Raw genomic sequence first — 20,607 nt, forward strand, 5'->3', positions numbered from 1 at the left:
ACAGGAAATTACAAGACAAGACAAACACAATCTTTAACTCTATATATTAATATCAGAAAATATTCCCCTCCTTTTCTCACAAGAGATAACATTCTTGCTCAGCACAGAGAAGATAAGTTGAAAGACTGAATCTCCCACACATGTTGTGCGGTGGAACCCTTTACTAAAGACAAAGCTGGTGTTTTCATTTTTTATCCTGTTGACCTTTTAGGGCTGAATTTATCATGACAAAAAAAGAGAGAAGTGGTCAACAGAATAGGATCTTCAGCTTGCAGCCTGCTCACATTTGTTATGTATTATGACTTTAGTTTATGAACTGTATAAAAGTCATTGTTTTATAGCATGTATTGGTGTGTGCCTAATATAGGTTAGCTTGAGTTCAGAAAAAGGTGCTAGCTCTTTGGTTTTCAATCTCTTTCCTTTCTTCTGTTGACAAGGCCAGACAAGTTAACAAGTTTGTAAACCTGAAGGGAACTTTTTTGTATGATATATTTTTACAGCTGAAACACAGTGTGGTAATTAAAGAAAAACACAAAGCGCTTTAATTCACAAGGAGAGGATTACAATAAAACCATCTCCACTAAATGGAAACACATGCAACATATAGCGCACACTTTGTTGAAAGAAATAACCTGTAATGCTGATGAAATCCCTGCTATGCATCTATAAATGTTGCTTCTCCCTGTCAGCTTCACAGGCAGGATAGCAGATATGGCAGACAGTGGTAAACTAAATACATTTCCTGCTTGATAATACAACAAAACCACTGCAGTATTAGACAACAGTACTTGTTGTTTAGAAGTGATAACATTTAAGAGAAAAAAAAGCAAAACTGCAATCCTTATTGTATTTACAGATGAACGCCCTAGAAACCTGAGTTGGCCTCTGAGTTGCCTTGTTTACATTGTCTAATGCTTATGAGTGAGTTGGTGTCCAACTGTTGCCATAGCTACCACTGGGAGAGCTTTTAGTAAAGACAACAAACCAGTGGAGAGCAGCATGGCAGTAACTGACTGAGGAGACTGAGCAGAGAGGCTGACTGTGTGTACTTCATTATACACCTCTTAAGGAGAAGAACGGGACGACAGACTGAGATCAGGCCACAGGTTTCGGGTGAGACTTGAACTCCAGTGGGTGTTCATAGGCTCTGTTAAAGCTCAGCTGTCTTTTATTGGATTTAGCGTGCTCTAATCCCACAGCAATACAAAAGAAAATCACCACTGGCAGCTTCAATACAAATGATCAATTTACATGTAAGCACAATCAGGGGCCAAACACACACAGAGAAACACTGTAAAGAATCTTTGCTACACGACTGCATGCAGGAAGCGTGCTGTAGACGACGTGTAAGAGCCAACATTATATGTTCATTCTCTTTAAATATACACGTTGCAGTTTAAATACTTGTATACAGTAGGTTTGCCAGGCCTGTCTGAAGCAATATATTTTAAATGCAGGACTTGGTATATACTGGAGAAACTGAATGCAGTCACAATTCCCTCTTTCTTTCAGGTGGTGAAGATAAGACATGTCAGCGGGGATGCTGAATGACCTTGATGAACAATGTCGATGCAGAAGCAGCTGTCTGTCAGGGATGACTGTCGCCCCATCACCGCTCTGGGGTACCATCCTGCACGGAGGGAGGTACTCACAGGCTGTGCAGGTACTCTACATGCAGGGCGGGTGGAAACGAAGGGCCAGCTTTATCAAAGGCTTTATGCCAAAATGCAATTTGCAGTGTTGTTTGTGAAAGGAAAACAAAACTGGCAATGTTACAAAACTAGTACCAAACAATCCAAAAGATTTTCAACAGTTTTTTGTTTTGTTTTTTTTATCGTGTAACTTTTGCATTTTTTTCTTTTACAAAATAATGTGCTAATTGCATTTTGATATAAAAAAATTGTCAAATGTGTCTAAATACTGTAATTAGCTAAGAAAAAAACATAAAATGAGTAAAAGTCATCTCATAATTTACTCTAAAACAAAGTTTGAATGAAATTAATTGTTTTTAATTAAAAACAAATGAAGGCTTTTCATCCTTTTTAAAATGAATCTTTAAACATCAGGACTAAGAAAGCTGTTTAATGGAAATACTGTAATGGACATTAGTGTTTATTTTATGCAACTGAACTCTGTATTAAAACCTATAACGATGCCTGCAACCTGGAGTAAGACAGCATCACAGTTCTTCACAGACTGGAACTTATAATAAGGACAGGCCACACAATTAGCTCACTGAATCTAAAGCATAGCTTGTGGAGGCAACGGCAGAATAGTGCAGTGGTAGATATACAGTGAATCATAGCCCAACAGATATAATACAGATAGACTGCATGTAACAGGCATTAACATAACAGACATGCTTAATACCAGTGAGAGAGTTCCACCAGCTGGGAGTAATTATAGAACGTCGTTAAAGATACCGGCATACCTTTTCCCAGTGGTGGTCTCACTGGACGAAGTCCCTGAAAATGACGATCTACCCCTGTCCAATTTTCTTCCCTAACCCTGTGGTAACACAAAGGCCAATGCATAGATCCCTGTGGTGCGCACATGTTTCAAACCATCTTGCATGACTCCCTCAGCATCTCAGCATACCAAGCAGGGGTTTTACTTGTTGAGCCACTGGGCACCCCATACATCAGTGGTTTTCTAACAAGAAGTTTTACTCAAAGAAAACATTGAGAAATGAATCTATTAAGAAATAAAAACAAAAAAAAATATATACTGTGCAAAACTTGCATCTAAGAATCTTCCAACTAAGCTGTTTATGTGTCATTTTGTCACATGAATAGAACTAAAGCTTATAAAGTTGGCTTAGAAAAAGAAATTGACTAAATCAGGCCCTTTTTTTTATGAATAATAATATGTGAATTCAAGAAGATGATATCTTTGTTTAATTAGATTGGGGATGTGTGACTCACCAGTTCTTGTGTGTTCACTTTCTGTTCAGATGGAGTTATTAAATGGTGGGATATAGAGAGTGGGAGGAGAACAGCCAGCTCCACTAAAGAGCATTCTGGAATGATCACACACTTCCTGTACTGGTCGGAATCCAAACTTCTCCTCTCCGCCTCAAACGATGGAACAGTGGTAGCGTGGACCATCGGGGCCACCGTACTTGAGAAGATACTGGTAGGAACATGGTTATACAGATATATTAGAAAAATACTACTAGTCAAACATTATAATACCTGTGTATTTGGACCTCTAACAGAACAGCCAGCAGACTACAGCACTACTAGCAAATGAAATGGCATGGCTTTGAAATATTGCACAGATACTGCAGAACACCTGAAATGGAAGTGTATTGGTTCATACACACCATTATTATACCATGCTATCACTTTCTACAATGCTATTGTAGTAGCCCTTGTGCTACCATTAGCCCTTAGTATCTCACAGCACCATTACCTTTGCATTCCTCTCGCACTTTCATTCTTGTTAAAAGGCACAACACAAATAGTCTTGTAACTATGACTCCCAGCTAAAACTATTCCCAAACTTTCTTTGCTCAAGGCCGCCCCTGCCCCAAGCTGACATCCTGACTGAGGACCCCCACCCAACCAATCCAATGGGAACTTTTGTTCTCCTTGTAGTTCCCCCCCTTCTGTTGTATAATGGCACATATTGTTAGCACAGTCATTAGAAGTTTATAAATGTACGTTAGAGCTAATAACAAGGCAATAAGTGTTCTGGGACATTATATCATTCCTTGATACAGCATCTTTGATTTATCAGTTAATGAGGCAATCTGGAATACAACTAATCCAACTTGTCTGGCATCAACGTTTACAGCTCCCAAAAATCTTGGATTCTGCAGCTAACTACCTGAAAGCTAACAACTGTAGGTCTTATAACTGTACAGTTGATAATGTGACACATCACATGGTGTAGCTCCTTTGTGTTTAAAGCACAACTGTAATAAATCTGACCCATCTTTTTTTCTTTTTTTTTTTTTTACTGTGCCAAGACTCACACATACGACACATAAAATAAACGTGATAAGCACATTAATGAACATATCATGTAAACCAGGGGATAAGGAGATTGATGTGAAAAGAATGAACTGTGTCACAGTGGACAGGGGAGAGAGAAACAAGCACGCTTTGTACTCTATTTGAAGATCACTTCTTCAATCCCTCATTCATTAGAGGAAGTAAGGAATTGATTTGTATCTGTAGTGTGAAAAGAAAGAAGAGTTCTTAATCAGCTACAGAATAAGTAAGATATCAGAGACAGAGAAGGAGATCAAAAAGGACAAACTTGAAAAGATAAAAATGATTTCCATTACATGAGAGTAGATGTTGAACTTCATGCTGATTTGAACTCAGCTCTCGCCATGATAAGCACCAACTAAGACATAGCTTTGCATTAAACTAATGTGATCCAACTCCATCCATTTGCGTTGTTTTCGATCTGATGATGTAGATATCCTTCTGTCTGATGTTGATTGCTGAAGTTTAATGCTGGCTCCAGGGATCAGCTCATTTTGCCTCCCCAGCGCATCAGCACACACAACGGCTGCGATGCTGGCTCCAGGGATCAACCCAGTGCGGTCTCCCTAGCTCATCAGCATGACAACCGTCTGGATTGAGCTAAGTAGGGTACATCTCTGGGGTCTTCAAGTGGGCACCTTCCATCCTCCGTGTTTCGTTGACTAGCCCACGACACCTCAAGAGGGCTCAACAGTGATTCTGGCATCCCAGCATCACCCCTCTCCATCCCCCACTCAGCTCAGCCCAGCTTACTTACCTGTACATTAGCGTTGCTTTCTTTCTATTGTGCTTGAGATCCCCATCCAGAATCTTTCCATCTCAACCACAGCCAGTTGCTGCTCCTTTCTGCTGCTTCAGATAAGTTCTTCACTGTGCGACGCAACTATTGGCTACTGAACCCGACGTCTCTGAGAAACCAGGTTGTAGAGTGTGCCACAAATCCACGACAACCCACCTCCACTGGGTAAACTCGGACCCTTGCTGTTCCGCTTCAGCAGCTAGTTGAGCATACCGAAGTTTCTTCCTCTCAAAGAAAATTACAAAACATTGCTAACAAAAAAAACTCAAATGTGATTACATACGAAATTAGATATCTATTTTTGCATTGAAAGTTTACATGATTATGAATTCCACATTGAGATTGGAGCGTATGTGGGTGGTAAGTGAAATGAAACTGAAAGATTACATTGTCTGTATTTTTCTGATGTTTCTATTGTTTCAGCTTATGTAAATTTTTGTCTTGCATGCTAAAATCTTAAACTATACTCACTTTGCAATGAGGTTGCTATGCAGTGAATCACTAATAGTCTAGTATAATGCTTAATTAAGTAGGCGAGCCTCATCTGCTATTTCAATGGATGTAATGAATTGGGCACGGGCACACGTAAATCCATAACATACTTAAAGTGTATTGCTAGCTAATACATATGGCAATCAGAACAAAATTTATTACATGTTCACGGAGGCATTTTAATGCCGTAAAATTTTACTTGATTGTGGGACACTACAGCTTTAAAACCTGAATAAGACAACAAAACATTTTCAAAAACAAAGCACAAAATGTGAGCATTATTTCGAACAATCTTCTGACCTTGCTTCCCGTTCTGTACCCTCTTTAGCTGGGCCGACCCGTTTTCTCCATGGCGATTAATCATAGGCGGCACCAGCTGGTGTGCGGTTTTGCGGGGCGCGTCACGGTCTACCCGCTGGACGAGAAGAAGGGGATCAGTACTGCAAAGAGCTCCAGCGATCACAGACACAGCGATATTGTCTCTTGCATCGTGTGCCACGATAGCCAGGTTTACACCGCAGGGTAGGTGAAAAACACACCGCAAGAATATGGTGTTGGGATTATATAGAGTAAAGAGTGACCCAGTACAGTATATTATGATGTTAAAACAGATTTCCACTGCAAAATAATTCTTAGAATAATTCTTAGGGAATATGACCTTCATAGGATACACATGGGAAATATAAGAACGTGGCCATTTCTTTTCTCAAAATAACATTACATCCAAGATTTCTGTTAAATTGGGTTCTGTAAAACCAGCCGTATGTCAAGCAGACAAACGTTTTGAGGAGGCCATTACTAGTTTTACTATCAATCAACCTGTATATAGTAAGAGCAACATTGGGGGAGTTATTTCTAAAAAGTAATCACTTACAGTTACAAGTTACAGTAACTTAATGATTTTGAAAAAAATGAACTAGTTACAGTTATGTTGCAGGGTGGAAGCCTGCATAGGTACATTGTGTGTGTGTGTGTGTGTGTGTGTGTGTGTGTGTGTGTGTGTGTGTGTGTGTGTGTGTGTGTGTGTGTGGGTGTTCAGCAGGGAAGGGGGTTCATTCCATCCCTGCTGAATACACCTGTGGAATGTGGCTGGATTTTCACTGAGTGAATGATTGATCACCAATCAAGTCTCAGCCACATGGTATAGAAGCAGGAGGAGGGGTTGCTTGTTTATTATGTTTGTATGTTACATTAAAATGTAATACCACAAAAGCTACCAGTAATGCTTTACACGTCACCAACACTATATTTGACTAGGTAGCAATTATGTACCCTGTGTCTTTTTTTTTTTTTAAATGGCTTTAGCCTTTAGTTGCCTTCCTGTGCTGTCTATGTATCATTATATGGTATTATAATGTGAATATAAAAAGTCTATTGTTTTGACAGCTATGACAGAAAGTTAATCATCTTTGACACCAGCTCGTACCCCAATGTGAAGGGCCTGACAGCAGTACACTGCATCTCGAGAGCTCATGAGGCAGGGATCACAGCCCTAGCTCTGGTCAAGGAAAAAGAGAGCACACGGTAAGAGACTAGCTGGCACCAAGAGAACTACACCAACTAGACTAGATAGATTAGCTGGCACCAAGAGAACTACACTAACTAGACTAGTGAGTATAGAGTGTAGGGTGTATTTGCATAAATGAATAGATTACAACCCATTTATTAATCTCAGTACCATCTTTAAACAATATCGTAATTTAATGTTGGTCACATCTCAATGCTAAGTAACATACTGAATGCTGAAGTTTAAGAGTGGCACACATTTGAAATGGATAAAATAAGAAATATGCCCTCAAAAATTAGCAATCAATTCATCTTATTGACTTTTGTCTTTTTTAACATTAGGCACATTCAATCCCACTGTGCATGTAAAAACAATATTATATTCGTTACAGTTTGCTGACAGGTTCCTTTGACAAGACTGTACGTGTGTGGTCTCAAGATGGACAGTTGATTCAGAGGATCAGTTTTTCTGGGGTGATCACTGGGCTGTGCTACGTACCCTGTGTCAGTATGCTTTGGATTGCCAGTGAAATGCCAGTCGCAACATTGTATGATCCCAAATCTGGAGAGATTGTAAGTGTGTAGATCTTATCCTTGTGGCTCTACAGCTTAAATCAAGAGAGATTGTATGTGTCTAGATCTTATCCCTGAGGGTCTAAAGCTCCAATCAATATTTTTTTAGCTAGGAAAAAAAGATCTGGGGTACTAAATATTCCATCAGTTGCAACGACCAGGGTTGTGTGATGCAATGCTGATACATCTTTGGTTGAAACATTTAAAGGTAGATGATTAAGATATTTGCTTGGGCACAGTGAATTTTCAGAGTTTGCAGGTTCGTGTTCAGGCTTTAACATTTACTCAAAAAATAAAATGAATTAAAATCTGTTTTATTACATTTTCCTGATATACTTTTCCCAATAAAATTATTTATTTAATTGGGCTCCCATAGGAGGTTAGCACAGTTGCATTCACAAAAATTACAATTTAATACATACAACTACAATCAGATTCTGTGTATCACTAGTCATTGTTTGATTTAATCCATGTACCTTAGGTAATGGTCTCACAGCAAGTCTCAAGCAAGCAAGCACATTGCTCAAGCACAAGCATACTAATATCTTAATAGTATTTAATATACATACAACATACTTATTAGTTATTTGGTTTTAAAGACTACCACATTCTGCAGCTACTTTATGAACTGGCAAGGTGGTACCAAAGAAAGAATGGACACTGTTCCAATGGACACTTTCCCTGACACTAGATTTCATGTTTCATGTTTCAATGGACGATCTGTCCCTGACACTAGGTTTCATTTTTCAGGTGTCTGACTTCATTGATACTTTCCAAAACACTGAAGGCGGGCCTAATCTTGAACGGCTCGTGTACGTACCAGAAACCAGCTCTGTTATTGGTAAGGGAAACATAAGCATTTTATAAACCTCCTTGACAAGCTAGACCAATGTTAACCTCTTTTACTCTACATGTATTTTATTTTTTGTGCACCAACGCTCAATTTAGGACAGAGAATCCATAATGGATGATTTAAATTACATTTGAGCAGACAAACTAATGATGGATGATGAATTTGGACGGAGACCTTGTCCATGGGTGCTGACAGCTATCCGCAATGTTGGCCGACTAGCGAATATAAGATGACATCATGTAGTCAAGTGCCACAGATAGGAAGTGTCTCATAGGGCCACCTCCCCCCAAAAAGACAAAGCCCCCAAACCATGACAGCCAAGAAATAGGAAAAAAAATGAATGAATAGTAAGCAGCTGAAACACGGGCCTGTCCCCCAGAGCATGAAATGCACTGAGGGAGAACCCGGCCTCTCCAGCCTGCCACACACCATGGCTGAGGGTAGCCCTTCCTCCAGGCTCTAAAGCCGGCCGTCACTGTTTGCTTCGCAGCGCGTGACAGAGAGGCCAAACAAAAGAAGCAACATGAATGAAAGACACACTGAATTTTTATGGTGCTTGGATATGACATGTTGATTATTTCCAAGAAACAGTTTTCAGAAAGAGGACCTAAAAAACAATATAAAGAGAGACCCAAAACAAAGTGACAGCCACAGCTGATGAAACGTTTTGAAAAACAGTTTATTGTGTGCTGCACAAAGCTGTAACTCCAGGGGGCTCCCAAGTGGCGCATCCAGTAAAGGCGCTCTGCGCAGATGTGCCCTATAGCCTGGAGATAGCAAGTTCAAATCCAGGTTATGTCACTGCCAACTGTGACTGGGAGTTCCTAGGGGGTAGCGCACAACTGGCTGAGTGCCACCTGGGGGGAGGGAGGGCTAGGTTATTCTTGGCTCACCGCACAACAGCAACCCCTGCCCAGAGCTGCGTTGTCCTCCTGTAGCTCTGGGTGGCTGCATGGTGAGTCTGCAGTGAGTAAAGATGCAGGCTGCTAACAGCACACGCTTCAGAGGATAGCGCATGTTCATTTTCACCCCTCCCTAGTCAGTGCAGGGGTGGTAGCAGTGAGCTGAGCCTACAAATAATTGGACATGACTAAATTGGGGAGAAAATAATAATAATTGTTGATGACTAAATTATGAAAAAAAAAAAAAAAAAAAAGCTGTAACTCCAGAGTTATTATTAGAGAACACTATACACTAGAGAATTATAGGGTATGTTTTCAAAGTCCAATTTTACAATTAAAAAACTGAATGGTATGTACAATACTTTCAATAATATGTCGTTAAAGAAGCCAGTAGCTATCCAGAAGTTTTACAAACATCACAAACTTTCTACAAATAACTCTTTTTGAATACTGTAACCATCAACATACAGTATACTGTTTTTCACTTATAAACTGTGATCTATTTGTCTGTTCTCATATGCAATCATACCTGTTTCTTAGTGAGGTTCTTTTTAATCATATTTCACAAAGCTGATGCATCATACATGAGTGCAAAATAAAAACAGTATTAAAACTCAGGAATACCTACAGTATCAAGAGATGTGAGCAAATGAACCGCAAAGCATTGCTGTGTGGCTCTGACACCCAAAGCGTGAGAGAAAAAGCATTATCATTGTAGACTCTTTCTAAGCAAGTCATCTCTGTGATTATTGGCTTTATTTATGTGCCAAAAGCAGGAAGCAGATTAAAGCAAAGAGACTCTCCCCTCATCAGATTCATAAAACAGTTCCCATAGGGTTGAATCTTATTAAGGGCATGTGTTTGATACTTGGATAACAGTTTAATTGAATTTATCAGAAGTGTTTTGCAATGGTTTGACAGGCTGAATATGAATTGTTCAATAATATGGTGGTGTCAGGGTTAATTCTAGCAAATGGTATTTACAATTAATCCTAACACTTATCAATTTCAGGCTTCTTGGAGAATAGCCCAGTATACTCTGGTTATAGTATTTTATATGGTATACAGTGTAATTTTTTGTTAAGACATGGTAGTATACCTCTTTTAGGAGGTGGACACAATACAAGGGGTACAACTATACAATGCTGCTAAACATATAAGTTATACAAAGAATGCATATTACATTCGGAAGATTATGGTAGCCACTTTTTGACTTTAGATGCCTTTCTATTTCTTAGGCTCTGCCGGTCAGCGTCATGTGACGGTCTGGAGGTACAACAAGACTGGGTGTGTCACAGTCCTTAAGAACAGACAGCCAACGGAGTGTCTGGCCTATAGTGAGTATTAATAGGATGCACAAACACTGGTGCAGAAAACAAAATGATACTGCACATGTATCCAGTAATCTGGGAGAGTTACAGTTATGCATTTAGATTTGCTTCTGTGACCTGGGCAGAGGCCCTGCATAATTAAAACATGTGTTTTGTGGCTGGCAGACATCTTGGATGGTCGCCTTTTCACAGCCACATAGTTTAATTGGTTTGTTTAATTGTTTTCATTAGTTAATTGAAAGTGTGGAATGTGGCCAGGTGGTAATTGATTTATTGATCTCAATCACCCCTAACCACACCCTATAAAAAGACTTTGCCCAGCTGACCACTGAAAGAAGAGACACCGAGTGCTTGGGCTTGGGCTTGGGCTTGGGCTTGGGCAGCTCTGAAACTTAAGTGTCTGAGTCTGGGTTTGCTATTTCTGCCACTAAGCTTAATTTAAATGTGGTTAATATAAACAGCAGTAAAATTACAAATTCCACTTTAAATAGGTCTCCTAAAGTCATATCTTAACTTTGAAGGCTTGAAGAAATCTTTGTCTATGAGTGTCTCCAGGTGGAGTTTCTGGCTTGTTGAAGCGGACTTCTTATTTAATTCTTTCTTAATTAATTCTTTCTTGCAATTTTTCAGCCAAGAAAAAGCCTATTCTCCTGTTCAGTGGCCATGGTGATGGGACTTTGCTGAAATGGGAAAGGTTCAACTCCTCCCACTTCCTCTATAGGTGCGTACTGTCACTGATGAAGGCACTAGTCAAAATAGTTGTCTACTTGACTTAATTTCTTACATGTAACAAGAAACTGATGTGAGTTCCAATACATACTGAAAGAGACTAAACCAATCACATACTTAGGGGTGGCTTCCAATCCCCCATTGAGGCCTTCCTATGTTGGAAACATATTTGGATATTACTATAGTAAGTTTGCCAAAAATATAAATATACATGCTGCTCTTTTGTGAGTATCAGAACTGGGGTTTGTTCAGTGCCAAAACCTTTTTTTCTGCATCCAAAGTACAGTTATTCAGTACTGAAATACACAGGTATTTCGAAAGAAAACCACGTGGCCAGCATTACTGGCAGTTAGTGACACTCGATGCACAGCCGTGTGTAGCAGTGCCTGTGCTAGTCATAGACAAAACAGCCCTAAATGTGGTGGGGGAGTCAAAATACAAGGCCTCTCTTTATAGACACATGCCCTCCTTCTTTCAGTAAAGAGCTCTTCAATGTGTTTGAAACACCTCCGCAAGGCAGAGAGAGACGGACGAGTTCCAGAGCAGACTCCAGCACTGTTTCTGATGAAATGAAGCGCAGAGGAACCTCGGCGAGGAGGTGCACCAGAAGCAATGAGAGTGTTCCACCAGCTCCAGGGGGCAAGACTGCAGGTTTTACAAGGTGCCCTTTTCTAATGGTTAAGGGGGTGTGTGTACGGCATTGGTATGGGCCAGTTCAAATGAACTGTTGCCTGAAAGGTGTATTAAAGGGGTCATTTTATATAGTGTACATAGTGATCCTGTTTAATTTTTTATCATCTGTGTTTTTTGTTTTTGTTTTTGCACTGTTGAAATTGATCAGTGTCTCCTAAGAGTTTAGTTGAATTGTGTTATGTGAAAATGGTGGTGTATCCCTCATGTTTACCTTTTGACTTCTATTTTTTTATATGTGTATACTGTGAATAAAAGCTTGCCTTTCAGGAAGGATGTTATGTTTTCACTTCCTGGGTCATTTCACCTCAGCAGTGTGTTCAGGGTCAAAGTATATTAGTCAAAGGGGATTGGTTATTAGCTAAGGACAGGAAAGAAAGCCCTAAAGGGACTCTCCAGGTGAAATGACCAAGGAAGTTCAAGACCTACTGAAAGCAAGGCTTACAAACAGAGATTTATTTAACCTACTGTAGAACAAGATATCCTGTTTTAAAATGAAAATGCTTACATTAATATGTGTTACTTTTGAAACTGCACATATGAGACCTCTATAGCAGGGCTTCTCAAACCCTGTGGCTGCTGGTTTTCATTCCCACCAAGCTCTCAATTACTTAACTTGGCTCTTAATTGAACTGACTATTTGCTTAATTAGACCCTTTTACTTGTTTTCAGTTGTAGATTTGAAGTTAGCCGTAACATTTGATAAGTAGCTTGAACTGCAACTGTTTTAGAGCTGAAAACAAGTAAAAACGTCAAATTAAGCAAATGATTAGTTCAATTAAGGGTATTGTTAAGTAATTGAAAGCTCAGTTGGAATGAAAACCAGCAGAAACAGGGGGTCCCAGGACCGAGTTTGCCCTGCTCTATAGGGAATGGAAGTGTTATTTACCACCGCTGTAAGAAGCATTGAAACTCCCTCATTTTAAAGGAGTGTGTTTGTGGAGGAGCTGGATCTGCTAGCCCTGTCCTCTGAGAATGGAAGTGTTTACCTCTGGGGCTTCGACGATTCTCTCTCTAGCCTTCTCAGGATGATGCCATCCAAGACTAATATCGACTCGGACCCAGCAAAGGCAAGAGAGGTTTCTTTCCTCCCCTTTCCATGAGGTAGCAACCCACATAGCTTGTAAAGGAGAAGAATAACGGTTTAACTGCCTGATAGGGCTCTACACACACACTGTACGAAAGAGCTGTGGGTGTCGGGTATATTATTATTATTGTTATTATTATTATTATTATTACCACAATGAAAAATAAAATTTCCCTGTAGTAAAGTTTCTCTTTAAACAGTGTCATACAAACAGAATATGTAACAGAATTGTAACTGAATCTGAAATGCAAGCCATCTCCATTTACCAAAGTTATCTCGCAAGCAAGAGGCTTAGCACAGAGTTGCATTTAAGATATTAACTCATTAAAATGAATGTGGTAAATGCGCGTGGTAGTGAAAAAAGAAAGCTATTGCCTCTTGGTGGGAAACTTTTTTTGCTGAAATGCTGGTGTAACTTGAAAACAGTTGGCATTTTTAAAATCCTGTATGCTACAACTACATTGCTTCCAAATATTTTAAGCCATGAAGAATCAGATTTCTAATAGAGATTAACACAGACTGCGGTTCACCTAGAGTGGAAGTAAACCAAAAGTGTGAGTCATCATTGCACTATAATTGAAACAATACGTGTACCTGTACAAAGCAAAGTGGTTATAGGCAGTTTTAAAGTAAAACAGAATTCCATTAATTTGCATGAGGTGCTACTCGAATGGGAAGGCCCCTGTGCTGTAGTGTCTAACTGAGGCAGAGGAGCTGGTTTGTGTTTTCTTAGAAAATGATGACCTCAGCCGATAAGGTCCCATCACATCTCTAAGGGTTTAAGCGCTCTGTTTGTGTCAGTGTTGGGTTGTGACAAACGCAAACCTACTCAATGACAAAATGGTGCCCCTCTGGAACTGGTGTACCATAAATCAGTGAAAACATTTTCTAGAAACTGGGACCACAGACTAACAATTTTGTGACTGACGATGTTCACAGCCCAGTTGTGTTCGTAGCGACCCGTTTCAGTTTCATTGTCAAATAACAGAAAGCCAAATGTGGTTGGGGTGGTCATCCTAATGCTCGCATCACAATGCAGAAGTTTCCCTTTTGTCCCAATGTTTTCAGTCACATCTTTGTGTTATCAGAGCTGAATTAATTATTGGCTTAAAACGTCAGTCTGGGTTCCACAGTGTATGCTCTGTCACAAGCATAATAGAACCCTTTTTGAACACAACCTTTCAGCTCTAATTGCAGTTGGTGTTGATTTGTATTAGATTTTGACTTTGTCTACTACGATACATGTATAAAAGATTAAGAATAATCCCAATGCTATCCTCCAAATAACTATGACAAGTAACTTGCTGTGTTTATACAGTAATATACGTTGTTCACAGCTAAGTGATTATCTTTTGTACTGGATCTTACTTTGGCATCTATCCTTGCATCCATTCAAATCCAGCAAGAGTGTGTGGGTGAATTGCACTGCTCCAAATTATTCTGTGTCACCATGCAGATTCAGAACTTGATCTAAGGAAAGGATAAACAGTTTGATAAACTGTATGAATTTATTTGTAGGTCCTGGTCCGTCTTTAACCCATCGTTTTGAGTTAGTCCAGGTCTGTCCAGGTCCTTATGGCTCTTTCTCTATCCTCTCTCTAAACTAAAATTATCTTGCTTTGGGAAATATATTTTTACATGATTTTCACAGCACAAATATAACTGAAATCACTTTACTTTTAGACTCGCTGCATTTCACCCAACAGCACTGCTTTGAACATCATTTCACTTCTTCACCCTGTAAAATTGATCAACTTTTTTTTTATTTCCCACCCCCTTCATCTACCATTTCCCACCTTGGTGCATAAACCTCTGTAAGGCATGCAATGATAATAATAGAAAGTCTTTTACACAAAAAACATTTGTCTACTTGACTTACAGTAGATACATATTTTAAAGGGTTTTATTCCTGTCTGTAATTTACTATTTTTCCAAAGGAACTATTTGATATTACAAAACAAGAAATACTCTTTTAGAGAGTGCTGAAGAGACCTTCCACTAAAATTACAGACTGGAGTAAAACTCTTTGACATGGTCCTTATATTCTTCTGGTTTTACCTCATTCCCTTTGCAGAGGTTTGAGTTAATGTCGGACCGAGCCGGTGGGTCACGGGACAGCAATATGACTGAAGAGGAACATGTTTCAGACTCTGTAACAAACCGGGTCTCAGGTACTGAGCACTCCATAAATTCTGGGTCAGCTTTAGTTTCTGCTGGTCCCCATGATCTGAAGCAAGTGCTCTGTAAAATAAAGATTGGTTTATTAACACTAGGTATAAATAACTTATGGGCACGGAGTTAAAGGAGTTATGTCAGTAAGGGCTTCTCATAGCATTGATATAGAATGCAGACAAGATATTCCCATTTTACCACAGTGAATGCAAGCTATGCAATTTCATATGCTTTGCACACCTGAACTTTTTCTACACAGTGCTTCAGTGCCCCCTAGTGGGTGCTTAAAAGAATTGACTACTAATGTACTATATGAATGATACACAATCTCCTTGTGTTATATGCTCTTTGACTAAGGCATCATGTACCTTGCAGGGTTTATTTGCAAGAAGGTTTTGGCAGGACACTTTCACACTGTCTCTGGGCTTGCTGTGGTAGGGAAAGGAAGTATATACAGTACTGTATACTTGGTAAGTTTGAAATATTTCAATAGATTACATGGGTCTCACACGAGCCTTTAAATACAGAATTGTTTAAATAAAATTAACAGATTCTAAACAGTTAATTTTTTTTTTTTTTTGGGGGGGGGGGGGGGGGGGGGTCTATGAACAAACTATTTTCATGGTGACATTGCCTTTGCTTACGTGCTAGAATAAAAAGTCTTGTCTTTTTGGATCTGCTTTGGATGGATCTTTTTGGCATTTTGCACTTCTGTTTATGTGTAGTATTATTTTATAAGGGCATTGCAAATTACCCTATTAAAGTTAAAATATGGGAAGATTACGGATATAATCATAATCTTAATCTCTTAAATTTAGATTAGCAATCCAGATGGCAATCTACAAGTGGGACTAAAACCCAACTAATTTTGGTTGTTGATATAAAAACATATGTTTTCTTAATGTCTAGTACAACAAGAATATGATGTGGAAGTGTATCAATAATTTCATATTTGGCATTGATTATTATTTTTTTTTGATGCTGAACTTTGAACTCTGTCAGATCAGCGGGGGCTGGGACAGAAGACTATGCATCTGGGATTTAAAGACTGGTGAACTACAGGACACCTTCTGCAACCCGGATCTCAATGGGTGGCATGAACTGAAGGAGGTGGCGTGTGATGGAATCATTTTAGACCTGGCCTATTCTCCAAAGAGGTGCATGTCTTCCACACTGGAACACACATGGGTTTTTGTTCAATTGAGTTTATAATTTTATTACTATTTATTTTAACATATCTAGAAAACCATGTGGGAAGGTTGAATAATGGGAAGTCTATAGCGATTCAGTTTGAAGACATATTTCTGTTTTGGGCCCTAACTTTAACTTTAACTAAGCTTCTTTTCAGTTCTGCTGTTTCCATCAAAGCAGATCACCAGTATTACGGCCATCAAGGGCTATCTGGTATGGTTCGTTTGCATGATTTTTTTTTTTTTTTTTTTTTTTTATGTATTTCCTTATGCAAGAAGTTTTACCACTTCTCTGCTAACTGTCCTCTCAGGAAATACTTGTCAGCTCTTGAAAAGCACATTTTAATGATGCTTGAACACATATATATTTTTTTTTTTATGTTGTGGCAAAAGGTGGTATTTTTACATGGTTGCATTCATATCTATGTCTAGCTGTTTCACAGCCAACTGTGCTGAACTTTTAACTGCAGCACTGACTGAACTGCAGTTAAAATGTGTTCTTTTTCATAGCACCCCCATTCACTAAAAAACATGTTGTATAGAATGTTTTGTTACCGACTGTTTTTTCAAACCTATTTTAATTAATTAAATCAAGTTTGCTTTTCATTTATTGGTTTCTAAAGTACTGTTTAACCTAGAAAATTGTTTATGAACAGCCGTCCTTGAAAAATACATTAAACAGGCTTTAGAGGCTTGTGAATAAAGAGTGTCTATAAAACATTCTTCTAGGGAAACAGTTCTTTGAAAACTGAAAATACTCTAGAACAGTGATATTTGTTTTTTGCAAACTGCAGCTTGATTTAATTAACCAAAATGAACTCAAACAAAAAAACTGTAAAACAGTCTTCTGAATAGAACCCACCATTTTCAATACTAAAGAGGCTGAAAAAGAAGGAAAACATTTAACAGATCTCAAGAGTTATGGTACAGCACAAGTCATTTCAATCAGAATAATTTACCAATGTCAGCTTGGAATTCTCCAAGGACCTTGTTTTCTGCTCATGCCATCCTCTAGCTACATCTGTGACCAGGAAATACATTTGCTTTCACACAGTTCCGTGTTGTTTTCAGAAACGAGTTTGCATACTCCTCCAGTGATGGGCTGATCTACATACGTCAATTCAGCCCTGTGGGCCAGGAGATGAGGTTGGTCAATGTGCTGCAGGGGCACCAAGCTGACATCACCGCCATCGTATGGCACCACCTGAGCGACAAGTGGATCAGTGGCTCTGAGGACGGCTCTATCCGCATATGGGTAGGGACAGGCCACCAACAGACACCATACCCTTTATTGCAGACTGCACACAATAGGGGGAAGTTAAAATGACAAAGTACAGATATTTTGAAGCTCTTTGACTCATATTTAGTATCTTAAGATGCTACATGAACAGACCATGTATATAAAAAATATATGTATATATTTGCCCATTGTGTCACTGTATTTTACCACTTCCCTGTCCTCCCATTAAATCTCTAAAAGCCTTTTTTAATGTGAAATCAATGGTGACAATGTATTCTCTCTAATAGGTCCCTCTTTTCAAAACGTGTTAAAGAAATGTTTTCTTAACCTTTACATACGCAGTTTCAGTTCATGAAACCGTTTTCATGATTTTGAAGCTCACCTGTTTAATATTCTGTACATTGTTTTTGATTCTCTCTCGTCATTTCTGTTTAGATAATAATTTTTCCATGCTTGATAACTACAATATTCCAGCAAAAAAAATAAAATAAATCCAGAAAATACTTACTCTAAGGCCAGATTGGGGGAAATCGTGTTAGAGTTGTGTTTTGCATTGAAACCGATTGGTGAAGCATTTTGCTGGAAAAATTAGTAAGCATGGCAGATAATGAGCAAAGGGGGACAATAACACCGAACACACACACATACTAGGATGCTAAACTTGCAAGAAGGACAGTGATAGCGATTCAGATATGCTCTTTAGAAGATGGTTAAAACGCACCACGTCATCTAAAAGTAGATGGAACCGACACATTTCTGCCGTGGAGTTTTTATTTTTTATACCCTCAGCAAATCTGCCTCCTCTTCCTGCTGTCTTCATCCCACAGACTGCAGATGGAATGCAATGTGAGCGCACCCTAGCTACCAATGGGGCGGTCAGTTGTCTTAGTGTTGACGAGCTCAATGGCTGCATCATTGCTGGAGTACACAATGTATTAAGGTAACTTTTAGCAACATACTTTTGTCTTGTTTTGTATTATATATATATATATATATATATATATATATTTGTAATAACTGTATTCGGGTCTGGGAACAATAAATGATATATATTGCATATGTATAGCTACTTTTATGTAACATACATTTATTATAAATGGATATTAAATTGTATTTCACAGCTATTAGCTAAAAATACTTCTTGGCCCCTGCAACTGGTCTGAACTATTTTACCCCAGCAGAAAAATGTAAAAACTATAATGCATAAAAAAATAAAGCATGAACAAAATTGCCATGTAATTGCAATAATAATCAACACATTATTGTTTAATTAGAATTTGTTAGATTTCATTGTCCATAAAGAAAATAACTATTTATGTACATGCAAACTATTTTTAGATGTAAGGTGTATACTCATTTCAGTACTCTTTCTCATGTGCAGTAATTTATAAAATGCATAACAGTGACGGTCTGTATTTTAAATAATGTAATCTGTTTCTTCTCAGGGTGTATGACCCAGAGTCATATTTACTAGTTCAAAGAAATGCTGGGCACACCGATTCCATCCGCTCTGTACTACACATCCCAGAAAGGAAGCAGGTAACTTCAATAACTTTTCTGAACGCATGGTTTAAATTCTCATTTAACAATATAGTTCTAGGTTTTAGAACTACATAAACTCAAAGACAAACAATGACAAAGTCTTTTTCAATGTCTTCAAAGGAAACTTGTATTCAGTGACAAACATTTCATCTAGAAGTGTTTTTCAATCTCTTCTAAAGGGAAGACACTGAAAAAGACTTCCAGTCGAAATGTTTGCTGGGATTTTTTCAGTCAGGAACCCTAAAAAATTATCAAATAACAGGATAATAAAATAAAAAAAAATAAGGAAACTTTTTAGCAGTAATAAGTAAAATAATTAGACACATTATTTTTTGTTTGTTTGTTTGTTTCAAGTTATGTTGAACATTATTCATTTAATCTCATAAAGTGTGATTAGAGCAATTCCTTATCAAATATAAGTAAAAAATGTCATTATTTGGAAGTTTTAACATATACTTGTATATTTAAAAGCTTATGTGAAATCCATACTTTATATAAACTGTTAGGTAAAACTAAAACAGGTAAGCAAGACATCTTGCAGATAGTCTTTTTTTTATTTTTTTTTTAAAAAAAAGCATTAAAAGGGGAAATCAGTATTTTAAAATGTTACTATTAATGTGGTTTCTTTACTTTAGTATGTGACAGCTTCATCAGACATGACTATACGGATGTGGAATTCTTATACCATGATACCTCCAAACACACAGCAGAGCTGAGCAACGAGAAGCACGAGAGATATCTCGTTCTGCATTGCAGCCCAGCCTTCACGATCAATACAAGAGATATCCCGTTCTGCATTGCAACCCAGCCTTCACGATCAGTACAAGAGATATCCCATTCTGCATTGCAGCCCAGCCTTCACGAACAGCGCAAGAGATATCCCGTTCTGCAATGCAGCCCAGCCTTCACGATCAGTACAAGAGATATCCCGTTTTGCATTGCAACCCAGCCTTCACGAGCAGCACAAGAGATATCCCGTTCTGCATTGCAGCCCAGCCTTCACGATCAATACAAGAGATATCCCGTTCTGCATTGCAGCCCAGCTTTCACGAGCAGTACAAGAGATATCCCGTTCTGCATTGCAGCCCAGCCTTCACGATCAATACAAGAGATATCCCGTTCTGCATTGCAGCCCAGCTTTCACGAGCAGTACAAGAGATATCCCGTTCTGCATTGCAGCCCAGCCTTCACCAGCTGCACAAGAGATCCTGTTCTGCATTGCGTTTTTGAGCATAAGACTAATGTGCTAAGATAAAATTATATTTTAGGGGCACTTTTTAAATGTAACTAACAGTTAATAATTAGATAACACGTTAACAAGTTGTGACATTTTTATTGAAGTTAATTGACTTATGTTAACAAATGTATAAGAAATGAACATTTTCTGTGATAAATGCATTAAACCCCCACTTCAGGATTGTCAATCATAAAATGTAAAACAAATGGAGCAACAATTGAGTTTGAAAGAATTCAAAAACAAACAAAAAAACGACATAAGTGCCT

At 38.5% G+C, this 20,607-nt stretch overlaps 1 protein-coding gene across 1 annotated transcript; it reads left to right on the plus strand.

The window, feature by feature from the left end:
- Positions 1–1,009: 1,009 nt before the first annotated feature.
- On the plus strand, positions 1,010–20,600 carry LOC121296891 (uncharacterized WD repeat-containing protein alr3466-like). The gene is made up of 18 exons (XM_041222790.1): positions 1,010–1,113; positions 1,513–1,663; positions 2,954–3,135; positions 5,618–5,811; positions 6,676–6,813; positions 7,188–7,368; positions 8,119–8,209; positions 10,362–10,460; positions 11,085–11,175; positions 11,662–11,844; positions 12,802–12,943; positions 15,035–15,131; positions 15,508–15,602; positions 16,135–16,289; positions 17,394–17,577; positions 18,390–18,502; positions 19,008–19,101; positions 19,740–20,600. Exons 2-18 carry the CDS (start codon positions 1,564–1,566, stop codon positions 19,818–19,820), a joined length of 2,220 nt encoding a protein of 739 aa, XP_041078724.1. The 5' UTR covers positions 1,010–1,113; positions 1,513–1,563; the 3' UTR covers positions 19,821–20,600.
- Positions 20,601–20,607: the final 7 nt, after the last annotated feature.

The sequence above is a fragment of the Polyodon spathula genome, chromosome 22, assembly GCF_017654505.1.
Source record: "Polyodon spathula isolate WHYD16114869_AA chromosome 22, ASM1765450v1, whole genome shotgun sequence".
In the NCBI taxonomy this organism is placed as follows: Eukaryota; Metazoa; Chordata; class Actinopteri; order Acipenseriformes; family Polyodontidae; genus Polyodon; species Polyodon spathula.

Excerpts from the sequence above, each read along its gene's own strand:
- LOC121296891 (XM_041222790.1), top strand. The coding sequence starts at position 1,564 with ATGTCGATGCAGAAGCAGCTGTCTGTCAGGGATGACTGTCGCCCCATC. Across the intron at positions 1,664-2,953 it reads GGTACTCACAGGCTGTGCAG|ATGGAGTTATTAAATGGTGG; the intron begins GTACTCTACATG and ends CTTTCTGTTCAG. Across the intron at positions 6,814-7,187 it reads AAGGAAAAAGAGAGCACACG|TTTGCTGACAGGTTCCTTTG; the intron begins GTAAGAGACTAG and ends TATTCGTTACAG.